Source organism: Choristoneura fumiferana, chromosome 10 (assembly GCF_025370935.1).
Source record: "Choristoneura fumiferana chromosome 10, NRCan_CFum_1, whole genome shotgun sequence".
Taxonomy (NCBI): Eukaryota; Metazoa; Arthropoda; class Insecta; order Lepidoptera; family Tortricidae; genus Choristoneura; species Choristoneura fumiferana.
Genome location: NC_133481.1, coordinates 17,277,330 through 17,297,874, shown reverse-complemented (window position 1 = coordinate 17,297,874; position 20,545 = coordinate 17,277,330). Strand labels below are relative to the sequence as shown.

Genomic DNA, 20,545 nt, shown 5'->3' with positions numbered 1-20,545 from the left:
GTAGACACAGGGAAGTGATTCAAAATGATTTTTTGGTCCAACAATGGACTCCACAGTAAATATGATACTAGTAAATAGAAATCTACATAATTTCTACTATAATACTCTTTTATCGTCCAACTAGTGTTACCCGCGGCTTCGCACACGTAAATCATTAGGTCCAGCAGCTGAAATACCGAGATTTTTAAAAATTGACGTGGGAATTCTCGAAAATTAAATCGTTGTTTTCATTGACATTACATTAAAAACAATCATGGTCAAATTTCATGACTCTAAGCTGAGCGGTTGTTATTTCAAGATTTTATCCCTATCCCATGGGAATATCGGGATAAAAAGTATCCTATGTTGTCCAGGTTATCCAACTTTTCGCCAAATTTCATCCAAATCCGTCCAGCCGTTTCAGCGTGAAGAAGTAACAAACATATTCACTCACTCACTCACAAACTTTCACATTTATAATATTAGTAGGATTAGTAGGATATAGTAGGAAGTAGGATAGTAGGATAGTAGGATAGGATTAGAAACCTTTATAAACCTTCATTAAATAGTGTAACTTAACACAAATAATTATATCTACGAATAAATTAATTTGCAGAGCCAGCCATAATTATCGGTAGGTAAGGTTGGTTCAGTCAAATAATTAATTTTGTTGGTACAGCACTAAATTTCCAGAGACTAGACCGACCATAGACCAACTTCGGTGAGGAAAAAATTATCATGTCAATTTGACAAATATAACGGATTTTCGTCTTCCAATTAATTCTATAAAATAAACATATTTACACGATTATTTAATGATAAAATGATTGTTAAAAACAGTGGTGAGCTCATTGAGATGTGAATATGATCGGGATTGGCGTTCAAATGTAAGTAACTACAGAGTAATCGTGAAAAATTGCTTTGTTTACACAATTGATTTTTTCCATTGAATAGTACTTTATGTCGGTCGTACCGTCGCACGGCACTAAGTTCGGGAGCAATAACTTTGCGAAATGGTGATATACTATGCATTGTATGGGTGTTTATCAACAGCCAAAGATAAGAAAAGGAGTTTTTTTCGATTTCCGAAGGACGAAAAAAGGTAGGTAAGGTACCTAACCAACTTTAATTAGCAACATGTACAATGTACTTAGGTATTAGGTAACTGAGGAAAAAACCAATACCTAGGTTTAAAAGTGTGTACCTATAATGTATAAATAGACGTCTTATTATTAGTAGGTAGGTATTTGTAAAATTGATTTGTTAATTCTCTCCTATCAATAGACCAATATATATCTTATCTACACACACTATACTAATTATTATAACAAATTGTCTAAAAGTATCGCGATTAATACATGAAATACCTAACTAATTAGGTACCGAATAATTCGTTCAAGTTTGTAGTCATATATTTATTGTAATGTAAAATAATAATGCTTAAATACATAGACAGACACATTTTAAGTAGGTTTAAATAAAAATATATGTTTAACGATTACATTTATTTACACATCTAAGCCATACCTACATACCCTATAGCACTAGGGTTTTGCGATAGTCAGCCCTGTGTGTCTTACGCACACATTGACGCGTGTACAGACGTCGTCGTGCCTATGTAGATTCAAGAACGCGTATTTTGTATGGCGTGGCCGCCCTGTGCTGGTCCACTCCTGCTGGCTCGTGCTGTGGCACCGACTTTAGACTGGTAGAAAATTATTTTCATGGTTTTTTGTAGTCGGTTCAATTTTTTGTTATAAAATTTTTTAGCATAAGCATTTACATTCAGAAAGTATCATTTGGTAAACTGGACCTGATGAAGAAGACCGTAGGTGGCCAATGGAACTCGTCAGAGCTAAGTAATGCTAGCGCGATTAATATACCTAGATTAAGAAGCGACTAAGAAGAAGCTCTAAGTTAATGATTCTTTTGAACTGATCTGATGCTGAAGCCGTAAGGTAGGCAACGAACCCTGTTATAAAACAACGTAACTAAGCCGTGTTTGGGCTTAATGGAATCGTTGTGTGATATAGTTTGGCTACAAATCACTAAAAAGTAAGAAATAAAGATTTTTTTAACAAAAAAGTAAAACCGACTCCAAATAAATAACAAAAAATGGAACCGACTACAAAAACCTTGTTAGTATTTTTCTAGGTACCTACTAGCTCGAAGTCGGTGACTCAGCACGACCCAGCAGGAAGAATTGAAAACCATAGTATGTAGGTGAGGTAGACGACTATTATTCCACTCCTGCTGACTCGTGCTGAGGCACTGACTTCGAGCTAGAAGGTGGGTACCTAGAAAAATATTATCAAGGTTTTTGTAGTCGGTTCCATTTTTTGTTATTTTACCATTAACCAAAGCCTCTTCACGATTCAAGCGAACGCAAATCTTTATTACAGTAATAGGTACGACCAAACAAAAGTTTCTAAAACCCTTTCCATATTTATATTTGTATGCACAGAACAATCGCATTAACACCCGGTCAGTTGCACACTGAAGCCTTCATCCCGCTAAACCTTTTTAAACAACACAACAGGCAACTCGAGTTATAATTTGATTTCATTCATCATTTCCCATTGTGGCTGTGGAGATTGTTCCCACATAACTCGTGTGAACGACGTCCTTTGTGGCTTGTTTTTAAATAATGGGTGGTAGCGCACTGTAAGGAATGGAGTTGTGATTGTGAAAGCATGAGATACGAGCTTTTTTAAAAGTATGTAGGTGACGATGTATTTATCTGTGGCGGATTTATGTTTTTTAGGAGTGTAGGCCACTTTATATCCGCCGCCCTATGTAACTTTCTAAAATAATTCTCTCGTTGAAATCTGCCGCCCCTAGGCCGCTGCCGCCCCTAGGCCGCGGCCTATACGGCCTATTGACAAATCCAGGACTGGTATTTATGTATGTAAACTCTTTATTGTACATAAAAATAAAAATACAAATACACAGAGAGGAGAGCAAAGGCGAGCTTATCCCTAAAAAGGGATCTCTTCCAGCTAACCTAGATAATAGAAAACATTACGACGACATTTTGACGATATGGTAATACTTTGACGATAATTGTACTTACATGCTGTCGTGATTACCGTAAAATATGGTGAGTAGGGATTGCCGGGGGAGTAGGTAGGGAGGGATGCGAATCCAGAATTTCTTTTTTCAGTAGCTACTTTTATTTTCGGGCTCAGGTTGCTCTTAAAGTATTTGATTATATTTTTAGACATATTTTTTCTTGTTTTGGCAACATTAAGTTGCCAAATCATACAATTTTAAAACACAAATTCACTGTCGAAGTTGATGCTCGAAAGCGGCGGATTTTTGTTTGAATTTAACTTCGGTTTTACGTGAAATTTGCCAATATAAGTCAACCTTTCTGATATCGTTTATTTACTTACGAGGCTTATTGAAAACAGAAAAACATAAGTTAAAATATTTTCCTTAGTTATAATGGTTTTAACAAAGAAAACGATTCAACCGCATTTGAGGATTTTTATGGGGTGAGTAGGCATGTATTGAAGGGTGAGTTGGGACGACAACGGAGACAGTTGGTTCATGAATGGTGTTACGAACGGGGTGTACCGGGATTATAGAGGAGGGAGTAAAGTTGGTGTTTGTAGTTCAGGGTTGTTAATTTACATGAGTAGTCAAAAGTGTCTTACATATGATAAAACTAGCTTTTGCCCGCGACTTCGTCTGCGCGGACCTAGGTTATCGCGCGGTGGCGCCCTCTACCGGAATAAAAAGTATCCTATGTTGATCCTTGGGGCTTCGACGTGAAAGCGTAACAAACAGACAGACAGAGTTACTTTCGCATTTATAATATTAGTAGGGAAGGGATGGTACATATTATTTTTAAAAATATTGAAGTAGCGGAGGAGTTGAGAAAATTGCAAATTAAATAAACATTTTATATTAAAATGTGCCTTTTTAGGGTTCCGTAGCCAAAATGGCAAAAACGGAACACCTGCTTAAAATACGCAAACGGTGCGGAATCGCAGTGACGTGCCGTAAACGTCACTAGGTACTTTTGTTCGGTTTAATTGTGTTTAACACTTTTTAATCTTCAGACCTGAAGTTTACGACACGTCACTGCGATTCCGTATTTTAACCAGCGGTGTGGAGAGCATGCGTTAAAAACGGTGCGCATACGGCATACGGCACGCAAGTCACTGCGATTCCGTATTTTAAGCAGCGGTGTGGCGAGCATGCGATAAAAAGAAATTTTTTAAAAGAAAAACCGACTCCGAAAAATTAAAAAAATAAGGAAAAATGGAACCGACTACAAAACCCTTGAAAATATTTTTCTAGGTACCTACTAGCTCGAAGTCGGTGCCTCAGCACGAGCCAGCAGGAATGGAACAATAGTCGTCTACCTCACCTACATACTATGGGTTTCAAACCATCCTGCTGTTTTACACTATTTTTCATCCTGCTGTGTTGCACTATTTTTGTAGCGCGTTTTTCAATAAAAAGACACGTAAAGATCGCTTACCTTCTTTTTAAACGTGTTCTCCCAAGAACTCTCCTCCCAAGGTAATAACAGAGTGTTTAGATCATTTTGAGCACCGCCACCACTCATCCACTTCTGTTGCTGATTGTACAAGCTTTATAGGCATAATTCATTTTCTGTTACCGATTTCCGTCGTGTATCGTTTACGTTTAACTAATTTTCCCTACATGCATCATGTAACCCACTTTAAGGAACCATTGTCTTTAAGTATTCTCTGCATCATATTATATTTTTGCGGAAGCCCTGGAAGACTTGACAGCTATGATCGGGGAGCTTTATGATGCATCGGCAATTGTCGGGCTAAGGATAAACACATCAAAAACTAAAATAATGTGCTAAAACCCCGACATAGATCACATCACCGTGCATGGACATACCATAGACAGGGTAGAGGAATATATCTACTTGGTGCAGACCTCGGACCTTGACAAATTCGGACAAAATGGCGAGATTGAGCGCTGCATCCGCCTAAGCTGGGGTGCTTTTGGCAAATTGTCTGAAGTGTTCAAGGGTACCAACATTCTCCATTAACCTGAACCGCCGCACCTTTGAGCAATGCGTACTTCGGCGTCTACGGAGCCGAGTCATGGACACATACAAAGCAGATGATGCACAAGCTCCAAGTTACTCAAAGGGCTATGGAACGGACGATGTTGAGTATTTTTCTCCGTGACCGAATTAGGAAGAGAGATCCGGAGAAGAACAAAGCGTACCGACATAGCCCAAGTCATTGCTACCAGAAAGTGGAAATGGGCAGGCCGTATATGCCGTAGGCAGGACCACAGGTGGAGTAGACGGGTGCTTGAGTGGAGGCCAAGAACGGGACACAGAAATGTGGGCAGGCAACCGATACGTTGGACTGACGATCTTGTTAGAGTGCCTGGGAAGAACTGGATGCGAAGGGCACAAGACCGAACGGAGTGGCGTGCATTGGAAGAGACCTACACTCAGCATTTGGTGGATAATGATTGAAGAAGAAGAAGAAGAAGATATTATATTAATATTGATAATTGAATAAGTGCGTTCGTTCAAAATACCAATGAAACAAGCCTCATCTACATTAACAACCATGTATTTAGGAGGTAGTCATTTCACCAGTATTGCCATCTAATTCGTTATCCCACGGAAATTATGTAATTATCCGAGATAAAAACTAGGTAATCCTATGTTCTTCTGTAGTTCTACAGGATAGTCTACATTTTTTTGTCTCAGAAAAAAATCCTAAGTAGTTTACAGTCTGAGAAAAAAAATCGTTCGTCCATTATGATGAATCGATCATCGCGTGATAAATAAAATTGAAGATGACTACTACTGGGACGGTGATAAGCACGCAGTTTACCTTACTTAGTTTAAAGCTATGGTTTAAAGTAAAGCTGTGAGTGACTGACCTGACATAACCCTTCCTAGGAGGATAGTCCTTGTGGTAGACGGAGTGGTTTAGAATCAGCTTCTCGTCGCCAGTGTCGAGCCAGGAGCGTTGCAGCACGAAGTCGCGGTTCTTGAGAGGCGCTGGGCACGACACTGCAAAATAATTATCTAGGTAATTAAATTACATCGTAGATGTAGATACATCGTAGAGATTGATTTGTTATTCTAAGAAATAATGAATTTTATTTGTAACAAAAATCAATGATAGAAATTTGTTCCAAGTAGTGGTTCCATGTATTGATTATTCTATGAAACAATAATATGAGAAAAAATATTTGTTAAACGAAATTCTATTAAAATGTTGTCTGCGAAACAACGTACAACCCCCCGAAAGGCCCCCAACGTAGCAAATTTCGTCAAAATCTTTACAGATGTTTCCTCGATCCCGGAAATAAATATACTTACGAAAATTGCTCGTTTAAAGATATCAGATACTCCTGAATGATTAAACCCTCAAAGGGCGTTTATTTTAAATCAATCAAAAAGGTGCGAAACCCTTGAAAGTGAAGTTTATCTTCGGAAAGCGCTCTCAAACTAAGCCCGAGGCGTTTTGAGGATAACGTTAATAGTACACGGTTCACCGATCTTAATGTAAGGCGGTAAAATTACAGTTTGCGGTTAGATACAACATATTCGAAAATGCTACGTAATTAATTTTTCATTTGTCATGTTCTTAAACGTCATGTTTACCTATGCTAGATGTAGGTGACATAAAATGAGTTTTTGGGGTCGGGCGTCAACAGCCACAAAGAGTAGCTAAAACTTTATGAAAATATTTTGGCAATAAAAAAATAATAAATTTACATTTTGCTAATAAGTCTTTTCCGTACTTTATATTTTGCAAGTTACTCATTCTATACGTGTTTTGCCACTTACGCTTGTTCTACATCTTGCATTTTGTTCAATTTGCTCAAGTTAGGTACAGCTTTTTGGTCACCTTGCTTATTACGATTCTGTCTGCTGATAGATTTTGCTTCTGAGACATCTTGTTTTTTTGAACATCGTTCTTTGTAGGCATCTTGCTTTGTAGGCAACTTGCTCATAATGACGACGGAGCAATGGCTTTCCCCTGTTCTTGACACCTATTAACGTGGCATGCACATTTTTCCGTGATTTCTTACGTTTTACTAAATTACAGTATTCACCAGTGACTTTCAAAAGTTCCAAATCCGCAGGTTAGCAGATACCAGTAGCCAGTAACTTGTGGTTACAGCTGATTAATTAGAAGCTAGAGCTGCTAGAGCTAAATAAGAGGGGAGGGCGGGGGAGCTAGCACAACGAGCGAGCGACCGCGCCACACCGCAGAAACATAGGCGCCAAAATTGCTCTCGATCCAGCACCGTTTGGTGTTTAATTTTGCTACATTTTGCCCGCAAATTCTGCCAAGAATTCATTTATCGCGCGCCGTTGGGAATATTAATTATTTATTTCTAAATTAGTTCATTTCAATCTTATTTTTAGTGATTTATTTAAATTTTATTTTCGATATAAATTCAATATTATTGTTGGCATTTTTCCTCGTATTTGCTAAAGTCTTAAAGTTTTTGTTACTAACAAATTGCTACGAGCTCTATAAAGTGGCTTGAGTTGAATGATTAATCATTATTATTAACTTGCTTTTTCCCTCGGGAACTGTGCATTTTTCCGGGATAAAAGTAGCCTATGTCATTTCCGAGCCCATAAACTATTTCTATGCTAAAATGACATCGATCCGTCGCTCCGTTTCGACGTGAAAGACGGACAAACATACAAACACACATACTTTCGCATTTATAATATTAGTATGGAATCTGCAGCAGAAACCCAGCGTCCATCGTTTCCGTGCAAACTTCCCTGCGTAAGTATGCTTCCAACAGGCCCTAAACTATGAAGAGCAAAATTTGAACTTGGTACCTTGTTGCTAGCCGTTGTAGCTTGTTGCTGACGCTAATAATATTTAATACGAGAGTGAGAGGGACGGTACGATACGAACTTCGGTTTTCCAATTTCTTAATAGCCCCCCAGTTGCGATGCGTCATGAAGTAGCCGCCCGCTGTTTGCAAGTGAGACAGCAAACAAAGGTTTGATTGGATAAGGCTCTGTTTACATTATTCCAGCAAAACCAAGCCAGTAGCTGATACTGCGGTGTTCGATCGATCTCTTGAAACATCACGTTACACAGTTTTCAACACGGCTCCTCAATGCCATGCCTATTTGAATGATTCTGTTAGAAAAGGCTGCTGTTAGAGACGAAAAAAGCTAAGGGCCAACCTTCAGGATTGAGGATATATGAACCAGAGGAGGCAAGTAGCGAGTTGTCGTTCTATTAGGGTGTAGATCACTCTAACTTCACGGTATACGGACAAAACGGTAGGTATTCTCATAATATGATGCTACAAACTATGAAAATAGTAAAAGAATTAGCATATTAATTATATTACTCCACCTCGCAAGCCTACTTAAGTATCTTGGCAAATAAGACGCTGTTTTTCAGTCGCCCCTATAAAACACTTCCTTCTAACTAACTTGCACACACACACACACACACACACACACACACACACACACACACACACACACACACACACACACACACACACAAGCACACGCACACACACACACACACACACACACACACACACACACACCGCACATGCAATAGAACGGCAGAGTTTGGTCAATAAAACGGCACAATGACTAATACAATTTGCACGACTTTTCTTGCAGGTCTGAATTAGGCTTAAAACTAAAAGGAACTTACTATTAGAGAAGGGCCTACCTTAGAGAAGAGCCTGTTCGCCATTGTAAATCTTATGTGACGGATAAATGTGAAGCCGTCTCTGTTTATTTGAACAAACCAAACAAAGACGGCACCACGCCTTAATTCTATTTATTATGACGTAGTCTTAACTACATTGGCACTCTTAAAACATTGCAGCTTTTCTATCGAACCTAAGCGGCGCAAGCGCAAAATTCGAACTTCGTATCTTGCCGTCCCGGTGATGCTTATATTATTTAATACGAGAGTGAGAGGGACGGTACGATATGAACTTCGATTTTCGAATTTCGCAGTAGCCCCCCTGGACCGTAGCAATTAACGACGCCGCCATCAATTAATTCCCCAGTTCCCGAAATAATTCGATTACAGACAAAATACGAGCTCGACGAAACATGTAGCTTTACCCCACCACCGTACAAAAAACCGGCCAAGAGCGTGTCGGACACGCCCAAAATAAGGTTCCGTAGCCATTACAAAAAAATTAAGTAATATTTTTCTAAGGATTTCGTATTTTGTACGGAATATTCTAAGTTTAGGTATATTTTATACCTTAGGCTGCTATTTACACTTAAACTACTAATAATTCTCAAGAAAACTAAAACTAAACTTGTAAGTTTGATATACTTACTACCATCTTGATTTTTTTCAAATTTTTCCACCCACCGGTTTAGATGTTAGAGGGGGAGGGACGCTCGATTTTAATGAAAATTTGCACTAAGTTGAATATTTTCCAAATAAATCACTAAATCGAATAATCGTTTTAGCAACCCCCTAATGGTTTTAAAAGACCTATCCAACGATACCCCTCACTACAAGATTGGATGAGAAAAAAAACACCCCACTTTACGTCTATGGGAGGTACTCTAAAAAAAATTTATTTTTTTTTATTTTATCTTTTTATTGGCATACTTTTCATATATATTCGTGTAAAATTACAGCTTTTTAGCATTGATAGTCCCTGAGCAAAGCCAACATTTTCAAATACATAACTGAAGAGTGACAGTTAGTAGAGTAGGCAGCCCTATCGAGCGTTTGTGTACCGAGCCGGCGTAGGTAATTGTAATTATATCAAGGTCGATGCCGGACGGAATACTGCTCCTTTTTAGGGTTCCGGAGCCAAAATGGCAAAAACGGAACCCTTATAGTTTCGCCATGTTTGTCTGTCTGTCTGTCCGTCCGCGGCTTTGCTACTACTATGGGACTATCAATGCTAGAAAGCTGTAATTTTGCACGGATATATAAGTGAACTATTTCGACAAAATGGTATAATCAATGTGATTTTATTTTCTCATCCAACCTTATAGTGTGGGGTATCGTTGGATAGGTCTATTAGTTATAGGATTAAAACCATTAGGGGTTGCTAAGACAACTTTTCGATTTAGTGACATGTTTGCGAAATATTCAACTTTAAAGTGCAAATTTTCATTAAAATCGAGCGTCCCCCCCCCTCTAAAATCTAAACCGGTGGGTGGAAAAATTTGAAAAAAATCAGGATGGTAGTAAGTATATCAAACTTTCAAGGAAAACTATAACGGCTAAGTTTGCTTGAGAATTATTAGTACTTTATGAGTAAATAGCAGCCTAAGGTATAAAATATACCTAAACTTGGAAGATTCCGTATAAAATACGAAATCCTTAGAAAAATATTACTTAATTTTTTTGTAATGGCTACGGAACCCTATTTTGGGCGTGTCCGACACGCTCTTGGCCGGTTTTTTTATACTGTGACCCCACGCAAATGTGGGCTGTGAGGGATACTCGTACTGCATGCGCGCTGTTACTACGACATGCGAATGTGTGTGTGTTCCACATTCAAATTAAATTTTAAAATTTATCGATGCTATCTTTGCATCCACCAACGTAGTTGTTATCTTTACTTTTATTCGTCTTCTTATACAAGGTGTTAATAAAATAACTAAATACCTGAAAGTAGTTTGTAAGTAGGTAGGTACCTTGTTTAGCGGAGACACCAAAACAGAACTATATTGTGTGTGACTTATAGCGCACTTAGATAGAGAACGGAAGAAAATTGGGAACTAGGAAAAACTAGGAGACTGGGTAAGCAGAGTTGAAAGAAAAGAAAGCATAGAAAGATAACATTACAAGATAGCATTCGAGATATCACAAAAAATAAAAATTAACAAATTAAAATACGTAGTTGTTACATGTAAAGATAGTTGGAGTCATATTTAAAACTAATTGCAAACTCAAAAAGCATCCCCAAATTGTAATTTCCAAGCAACCCTTAAGCCGAGTTTAGACTTGCAAGACAAAACGTGTAAGCTGTATTAAGGCACTGTTACACATGCTCGTTACTAGCATGCTTATAAGCATGCTTATGAGCATGCCACTAATGAGCATACTCATGGACTGAAGCAAACGCGTCACGCTTGCTTATTAGTTATTACATTTCCCCCTTCCACCCCAGTCTCGAGCATGCCACTAATAAGCATACTCGATAGTAGCATGTCCTGTTCACACATGCTACTAGGTAGCATTTGCTCGATAGTAGCATGCTCTCTTGCTACTAACGAGCATGTGTAACAGTGGCCTTACATTGCGGCGCTCGATTGACCACTACAAACTCGTTGGCTTTACGGCCTCGCAATGTAATGCAACTTGCACGATTTTTCTTGCAAGTCTAAACTCGGCTTTATAATACCCAAACAAGCATGATAAGCGGCCGCATCTCTCAATGTACACACCGGCCAACATTCATCCCCACGCAAATTCCTCCCGAATATCTTGCCGAATCAAATATTTGATCAAATCCACGTGCAGCCACGTCGCCGGCATAGTTCCACGCATGTTATTCATGACGGGATTCCACGTTTTCATGACGCCGTCTAACATTTGCCATTCCCCACGGGAATGAGAATATAGCTATTGCGATTTAATTGGGGCGAGTTATCGTCTGAAGTTGTGGGATGGATTAAATCAATTATTGCTTGGAGGAAATGGAACTTTATGACGTTAATTTGTTGTTAATGATTACGAATGACTTTAATTTTGCTCGTGAATCAGTGTAAAATTATAGTACTCGTAACTTGGCTCCACAATACACATGGTCTTTTGTGACCAGTGGAAGGTTTGGTAGTTGTGCTTACTGCTAATACACCGAAGGAAATACTGTAAACGTATTTTTTTGGGTCTGCCAGCTACGTGTGTTAGTATATCCATGTATATCACATTAGCTTTAGCCGCGACTTCGAACGCTCAAACCATTTCTAACCAACCAGATCTAACAATTGAATTGATTTTGCGTGATTTCACAAAAAATCCCGTCGAAATTCTCAAACATTAACGTTGGGTAAAAATATATAGGATTATTATATAACACATTTAACGAAGTTATGAAATAACTTAGTTCATTGTGTTTGAGTATGTATAGTTATAATATTTTAAAACATCTCGCCCAAATAAATATTTATGCGGTTTAAAACAAAATAGCAAGTACTTCTAAATTAAATAAATAACAAAAGTAAAACAGAAGCTCTATGTTTCCAACAATGCGCAAAAGCACCTTGTCATTTCACGAACCTCAAGTTTCGACGGCTTAAATAAGAAATACTTTGAGACCCTATTTACCTCTGACCTTCAACAGTCATCCGCTAAGTACATAAAATATTTGAAGGGCCGAGAATTTCCCATTAATAGTAATTATAAATGCGAAATTTTGTGATTGTATGTGTGTGCGTGTGTGTGTGTGTGTGTGTGTTTGTGTGTGTGTTGTGTGTGTGTGTGTGTGTGTGTGTGTGTGTGTGTGTGTTTGTGTTTATTACTCCTCCATGCTAAAAGAGTGGACGGATTTTAAATGGAATTTGGTATGTAGCTGGTCTGGAATAAGACAAAGACTTCTTTCTGTCCCAATATTCTCACGGGGCTGGTTATGATCTCGAATCCCAATTGGATTTAGAGGAATGAAATTCGGCAACGTTGTTTTTAATTCAACGTTAATGAAATCCACGATGTAATTTTAGGAACCAGAGAATTTAGTAACTCACCGGAATTATGATTCCACTGCCGAATGTAATGGATTACGAGTGCGAAGTGTTGGGTAAAGTCTATATAATAATCTAGAAAGCCACGGTAATGTAAAAGGCAAAGGTCCCAGGTGAGAGCTAAATTACAATGCAGAGTCCCGAGTTATTAATTAGCAGTGCATGCCTTTGTTTGAGGGTAAACATGTGAGGCTATTTAGGAATGAAAAGTAAACAAGGTAATGAGAAAGCTTTAGTGGAAACAGCTGAGGATAAGTTAAATGAAGCACTTCTATTGGCTCATGAGCACGACAACAAATTCCTCGCAATGCAATCTCTGACATCTCTGGTGGAAAAGCGCCTTTTGAAGAGCTGTGCTTTAAACCCTTTTTGAGGGCTCCGTACACCCGAAGGGTGGCCAACGGAAGCCTGTTACTATATCTTCGTTGTCCGTCTGTCGCTGTCGGGATTCTTTCGACTGCCATAATTTTACTAGTCATAATGTAATGTTTGTCATCAATTTTTGTAAGTCATCAGTTTTTTCCGCTGAAACCGTATATTTTTCATACATTTTTAAATGGTCATTCTGTAGAACTCTATAGGTTATAGTTAGGTTTGTTTTATAACAGCTCTGAAAAATAAATGGTTTCAGAGAAAAAAAGAGTTATGTCAAACGAAACATTATGACTAACAATTTTAGACCAGTCGATATAATAGTCACGTAACAAATAGTTTAATTTAACACACTACTTGTGTATTTATATTGCCGTTACTACTAGAAAAATTAGCGGATCCCTATACAAAAAAAACCTATTATTTTTGTGGTCGTTGTAGAAATCACACGGGCGGAACTGAAATTACGAACAACGACTCATTAAAGCCCCCAGTCTTCGATTTCCGGTTCCTAATAGACTTTCGTTCGTAATTCCTTATTTACCGCCATCACCCGCCATTAAGAAGTTAAGACGCAACTTACTATATTAATAGAAAAACAGAAAGAAAGAAAAAGTTTATTCCTGACATTATTTTTTTAAAGAGAAAAGCGGAAACAGACTGTTATTTATGGCTGTTCGCTTCGAGAATCGTAACCAGGCCCTGTACTACGAAATTCGAACTTCGTGTCTTGCCGTCCCGCTAACGCTTGTATTACTTAATACGAGATTGAGAAGGACGGTGCGAAACGAACTTCAATTTTCGAATTTAATAGTAGCGCCCCAGTACTCACTGGCATAATAGCCGACGTCGTTGTTGACGTTGATGTGTCCCGCGTCCTCTGCTGCCAGCATGTGCGTGTCCCACACGGACCTGTACTCTGGGTCGTGTAGCACGTCGTATAAAGCGTCCGGTTCCACATCTTCAAACTCGGCTACGACCTGTGACAAAATAAGTTTCTATATTAGAATAGTAGATTGTACAACAAGAGCATAAAACGAGCCATTTTACCCAAGACGTTCATATAGCCACCCGAGCCCGTACGGCGAAGGTGGATAGACACGTCGAGGGGAAAATGGGTTTAATGCTCGAGATTTACACTCTGCTTTTCACTTAGATTGCGAGGAAATGTAATAGCAACAGTGGAAACAATAATTCACTTTCTATGTACTTTTATTTTTTATGCATTATAATAATAATTCTTTTTTCTGATTTATTATGATTGGTTTGATTAATTTTTAGTTTTATAGAAGTTAAAAATTATTTAAAAAATATGTACAAACTTTTTTGTTTGTACATATTTTACCTGATTACCTTGGTCTTAAGTTGGTCTAAGACGAAGATTTTATTTTATGCACTAGAACGTAAAAAGTCATTTTATGTCGCCTAGATACAGCATAAACACGAACTTTACGAGCATGAGAAGTGAAAATAATATTTTGATACAATATTTTTTTACTGACTGTACTTTTTCTTGACTCTACTTATATATTGTCATCCAACTTACAAATGTATACCAAACAAGTCGATCCGACCACTGAAAGAGGGTCAAAATAAATTTGCAAGATTTGATCCAACTACAACAAATAGAGTATAAGTTAAATAAAAGCTTGTAAAATCTTTCACTTTTTCTTTTGATTTTACAAAGTGAATAGGATAGAGTTGAAGTTTGGTATGCCTGTGAAGATTGTGCAGGTGAATTCAATCGCAAAGAGTATAGCAAACAAAGCAATGTTGAGCGGAATAAAACACTTTTAACATTTAGTGATCTTTTACGACAATATTCCTTTTCTCTCTTTGTTTCAATGCCAGATCCAGTGGGCTAAGAAGCTCATTCCCCTCCATACCCAACGGACATACTCGACGCCCATTCTAGAACGAAATGACAATAATGACCACCGCGCGCTAACTCGACGGGCCACGCGTTTGATATAAACTGAATTCGCTACCACGAAACTCAGTTCGCGCAGTGACAAGCGCCGCCCGTCATACAGTTTGCGATAATTAAGCGACACTCGTTATTCCGAGACATTATCATAATGTGGGCGAGCTGCACGCAATGCTCCGTCAGCTCCCTGCGCGTCCAGTATAATAACGCCTTCAGAGCGCAGTTAGGGCTGCCACGGTTCTGCAGTGCGTCCACTATGTTGCCGAAGCGCGAGTAGATAGCTTTAATGCTATACTACGAAAAAAAGGCATCGCTTCGGACAAGAATACGTGGCAGCACTAACAGCCTCCTGAAGATGATAGCTGTAAGAGATGAGTGCTCTATAATGAAAAATTTAATTAATACCACACTATCACTCGTCCAATATGTATACTAACATAGTTATAAGCAAATTACTAATAATGTATGGATCTTTGTTGTCTGAATAAATAAATGAGTTATTATCATAATACCAGAACTCACGTATAGACTTTATGTCCACGGTAACATAAGGATTTCAAAAGTTTTTAGCTAACATTAACAAAACTCGAACTTCCTATACATATATTATATATCCAGACATTCCTTTGACAACCCACACGATACTCACAAATAACCCGGAAGTTTATTTCCCTGTAGACTGAGTTGAATGGCAAAGTTGTGTTACTAATCTCTTAGGTCCAGAACATTACGGCTATAATGAGCTAAAAGCGCACATATTATGTAGAGTTGCAAAAAAATAACTCTATGATGACCCGTTTTACCAAAAAACTTACAGCCGTTGAACATGAGTTTGTTCGTAGAAAAATAGATTTTAGGCATAGATATTAAGGGTGGGTCAGGTTTAATCGTTGTATATGAAGGTACATTTGTATGTCAGTAAAACGACAAAAGACGCCTCCAGATAAATAATATTTATGAGCAATAATTGAAATGTTATCGTTTGTAATTTCTTTCAAAACCGATATTACCGTTCTTTTGTCTCACCTTACTGTTTTTTTTTTTTATTTCACTGGGTGGCAAACGAGCAAGTGGGTCTCCTGATGGTAAGAGATCACCACCGCCCATAAACATCTGCAACACCAGGGGTATTGCAGATGCGTTGCCAACCTAGAGGCCTACGATGGGATACCTCAAGTGCCAGTAATTTCACCGGCTGTCTTACTCTCCGCGCCGAAACACAACAGTGCAAGCACTGCTGCTTCACGGCAGGATTAGCGAGCAAGATGGTGGTAGCAATCCGGGCGGACCTTGCACAAGGTCCTACCACCTGCAATGCACTTGCTGCTATGTTTGTGTGTTCGTAAATTACTTTACTAAATTCCATATTCATCTGTAAAAATTTAATATTTTTAAGTACCTAGCTCCAATTAACTCTACCCATTTCTGCTCGCGCCGTGTCCAGTTTTAGAATAGAGCGGACCCATCTCTCCCCGTGGGTGTCGTAAAAGGTGACTAAAGCTGTGCGTCCACTGCATAGGAATCAGAGCGTCCGGAGCGGACGGATTTGTTGCTTTGTATACAGTGTGTTACCGGCAGCCGCGCTAATTTTAAGGAGGGTTAAAGTAACGTATTTCTGTAACTTAACCATGATATTAATTTAATTAATAAACTAAAATTCAGGCTTTGTTAAGTTTCTAACAAAATTATAATTAGAACACACACAAGACAGTTTAAGACATTATAAAATTAGAATTGCCAGCAATGTACAGCAAAGTAAAATTTCAAGTTAGTGTAAATGACAGCCGAAGGATACTTCGATTATTACTTGTCAATTTAATTTGATCTACATTGTTGGCAATTATAATTTTGAAAATACAAACTGAAATATAGATGCACAGAAAAACCAGAAAAATAAGACCAGCACTGGGAATCGAACCCAGGTCCTCGGCATTCCGTGCCACGTGCTATACCGCTACACCACTGTTGGACAACGGTACAGACACGAATTTCCCCTATGCACCACATATCTCAGCTTGTTTGTTTCTTATTTAGCCACTTAAGCAGTAAAAAAAAAGGAAAAATTTGGAATTGAAATAAAAAATACAAAAAGATTCCAAAAAAACAATCTTAATTATAATTTTGTTAGAAAGTTAACAAAGTCTGAATTTTAGTTTATTAGTTAAATTAATGTCATAGTTAAGTTACAGAAATATGTTACTTTAACCTTCCTTAAAAAAGCCTGGCTACCGGACCACACTGTAGATTTCTATGTTACTGCGTGCACTGGATCGGCATTTCTGCGCCATAGAGTCTATGTAAAACAACTAATCCTTCCGCTCCGTACGATGCGTACGCTCCGATTCCGATGTAGTGGACGCGCACCGGGACCTGATGTTTGGGTGGGCAGCCGCAACTACAAACTCTGGACCCCAGGACTGCAGTGTGGAAAGCAAGGGGAAAGCACCACACTATTTTCCAAAGAAAGTTGTCATGAAGTTACACTACTGATCCTCAACCAACGGCCACGGCCACTCTGTCAAGAGTGTAGCAATTTAGAAGAAATGATTATACCTATTGTTTACACTTCTTTCTTTCGTCTTGGCAATGGTTCTTAACCTTTCAGAGATGAAGAACCATTTCACATTTTTTTGGCCTGCCGCGGACCATAGAGTTCGGTAAATACACTTGTTGAAAATTAATAAAGTATTCTTTTTTTTTTTCGATGACTGCGTACCACGGGTGGTCCTTGGACACCACTCACACCACTGGTTCAGAACCACAAAAGGTTCACTTGACTCTAGTGAACCTCTTCCTACTGATTCATTACACAATGTGATTCTTCATCAAAGCTATGTTTCTTGCCCATCGATTCGTGTAATGTTTAGAGCTGAGACGTATTTACTGGAACAAGTTTTTGGAATAGGTTCATCATGGACTCCACAGGACCATTGCTGCCCGGGCGTTTTTTAGCGTACGAGTATTTAGAAGTACCTACATCGACTCGAAACGTTAACGCGCAGCTCTGTAGTCTTGAAACTCGCCGATTTCTATACGCCAGCCTGCTACATTAACACTGTAGTATTTTCCAATAGCTAAAATGTTAAAAAAAAACTCTCTTAAAACAATCAGCTGACAGTCCTTAACCTGTACATAAAGTATGTAGGGAAGTTTTTAATTACAGCTAACTAAAGTAGGTAACTATAATCCGCATACTTACTCGTAGGTACCTATAAGTTTCTAAACTTCATTTATGACCTTTCAAGTGCCCGTATTTCCAATACATTTCTTACGAAAATACGTATTCTACCTAATTGAGTAGCGTGCTTGTATACTCGTGGTGCTAGTATTTTGATCTAGTATTTTTGTGGACTCGTACTAGGAAGACTTGGTACGCATTTGGTCTAGTCCCACCTCTAGAGGTTACCCGAGTATTACCTATAGCTCGGGTATCCCATCCCTTTTAACCCGTCTTCCGTTCCTGCAAAAACGCCCGATCGGCGCAAACCTTTTCTATCAGGTCCCTAGCTATCTTTCCCTTATATTTTTTAAGGTTCCGTAGTCAAAATGTTAAGAACAGACACTTTTGTAGTTTTTCCAAGTCCATCCGTCTATCCGCGGTTTAGTTCAGAGACGGTTTGTTTTAAAAAGCTGTTATTTGGCATATGTGTTGTGTGAACAATGTATAAGATAAGAACCTCCACAAAATTTTCAATTTCAGAAATATACCACGATAGCGAGTGTCATTTTTCGTTTTCCTTACAAAATTTCTGATTCGATTCCTTCATTTAGTATCAGCTAAACTACACGCAAGCAGATAGGCAAGCGCAGCGTAGGACGTCCACCAACGAGATGGACGGATGACCTGGTTAAAGCCGCGGGTTCACGGTGGATGCAGGCCGCTTCCAACCGAAGCAACGGGAGGCCTATGTCCAACAGTGGACATTCAACGGCTGATATGATTATGATGATGAATGACATCCAAACTTCACACTAACCGTAACTGAAAAGTAAGACAGTCAGCAGTTGTGGTAGCGAACACAGTCTGTGTGTAACAGCCAAGAAACACGCAAATATCGAAGACAATTTTAAATCTGTTTACTCAAAGTCGAGACGTTTCAATCCTGCGTATAGCTCAAGCTTGAACAAGTAACTCTATTACAGAGTTCTGAAGAAAGTTCCACACGGGTGCTTCGACGCTCGATTCGAAGAGTGATAAAGTGATGAAAAATTTTATTGTACTTGTACAGTCGAGTTTATGTACCTACCTACTTCTGAGCAAAAATTCAATCAAAAATATCTCAACACAGTTCTATGCCGTTAACAATTGGGTCATGTTCGCATATGTTTAATCAAATATTTACATAAAAGTATAAGAAATCGATCTGTTCTCCGTGCTATATATAGGTATGGCCTGCCTATTGCCACCTCAAAAAGCTAATCCGTTTAGCTATCTCGATTAACCTCGTTCTTCTACGTATCTCCTCATTTCTGGTGAAGTTCATGATGTAATTTTGTTAATCTTCCTGGGATTTTATTGGAATCCCGTGATTTAAATTCCACTAGCTGATCTAATATTTACAAGAGCAAAATTGCGGCTAAACTTAAAACGTTAGAAACGTTTATCGTGTAAAAATTTACATCGAGGGCCCTGGATCGCGCAGGCGCGGGCCTTAATGGACTGTAAAGGATCTTATTTTCATACGAATCTCTTGTATTTTCATTGTGAGCGGTTATGGATGTATAGTTTTTATATGTTATATTGAAAGGCGTGTGTGTATGTGTGTTAGCTTCGGCGCATGACTGGAGTTTTCTCATTAAGCAGTATTTAATAGGTGTAGTATAGTGTATTAAGTAGTACGTATAGTATTGTTCATTAACATTAAGTAATCCGATTGTCTTAGAAACTTGAATTTGGTATGAAAGCAGCTTTTATAGCACAACCAATGAAAAAGGCTGAAAATCCTAATTTGTCATGTCTGTCTATGTCAATAATCAAGGCTCTGCTAACACTTGATATTGATGGTTATTACAACCTACAAATTTATACGGAAACCTCAGAGTCCAACTTGTATTTGGCCGGTGTTTTTATACAAACTGGTGTTTGGAACACAAGCAGTAGCAAGTTGCAAAGCAAGCCGCACCGCCGTGCGACAGCCTTTGTCGCTGTCAGATACGAGTCAGCGACTTCCTGGGGCTTATAAGCTTTATCTTTGTGTTTGACAGTTGGGTTTGTTCGTGTCGCAAGCTGTTCGGTTATTTTTATTTGTGAAGTATTGCCCGCAACTCCGTCTGCGAAGCATTCATCGCTGACCCAGGTAAACGTAAATTATATGTCGTTCCCAGGGTCTCAAACTAACTCTATACTAAATTTCATCTATCGATCCCACGGTAATAGCGTAAAGAGGTAACATACAGACATACAGAGTTACTTCAGCATTTATAATATTAGTAACTTAGTAAGGAAGGAAGTAAGAATTTCCTGGATATTTCACAGCATAAATAAATATTAAAATATAACAGAATCTCTGAACTTGATTTTCGCCCGCTTTTTATCGTTGTAACACTACACTTGGCAATTATGCGTAATT

General features: G+C 38.5%; 1 protein-coding gene across 1 annotated transcript in view; it reads right to left on the bottom strand.

Annotated features, from left to right (window-relative positions):
* LOC141432206 (START domain-containing protein 10-like) overlaps positions 1-20,545 on the bottom strand; it is a 54,972-nt gene that overhangs the window by 29,182 nt on the left and 5,245 nt on the right. Inside the window, exons 2-3 of the mRNA XM_074093717.1 lie at positions 13,881-14,028; positions 5,878-6,010 (exon numbers count right to left, since the gene is read on the bottom strand). Of these exons, the coding sequence (XP_073949818.1) occupies positions 5,878-6,010; positions 13,881-14,028 (281 nt within the window). The remainder of the gene's footprint in view (positions 1-5,877; positions 6,011-13,880; positions 14,029-20,545) is intronic.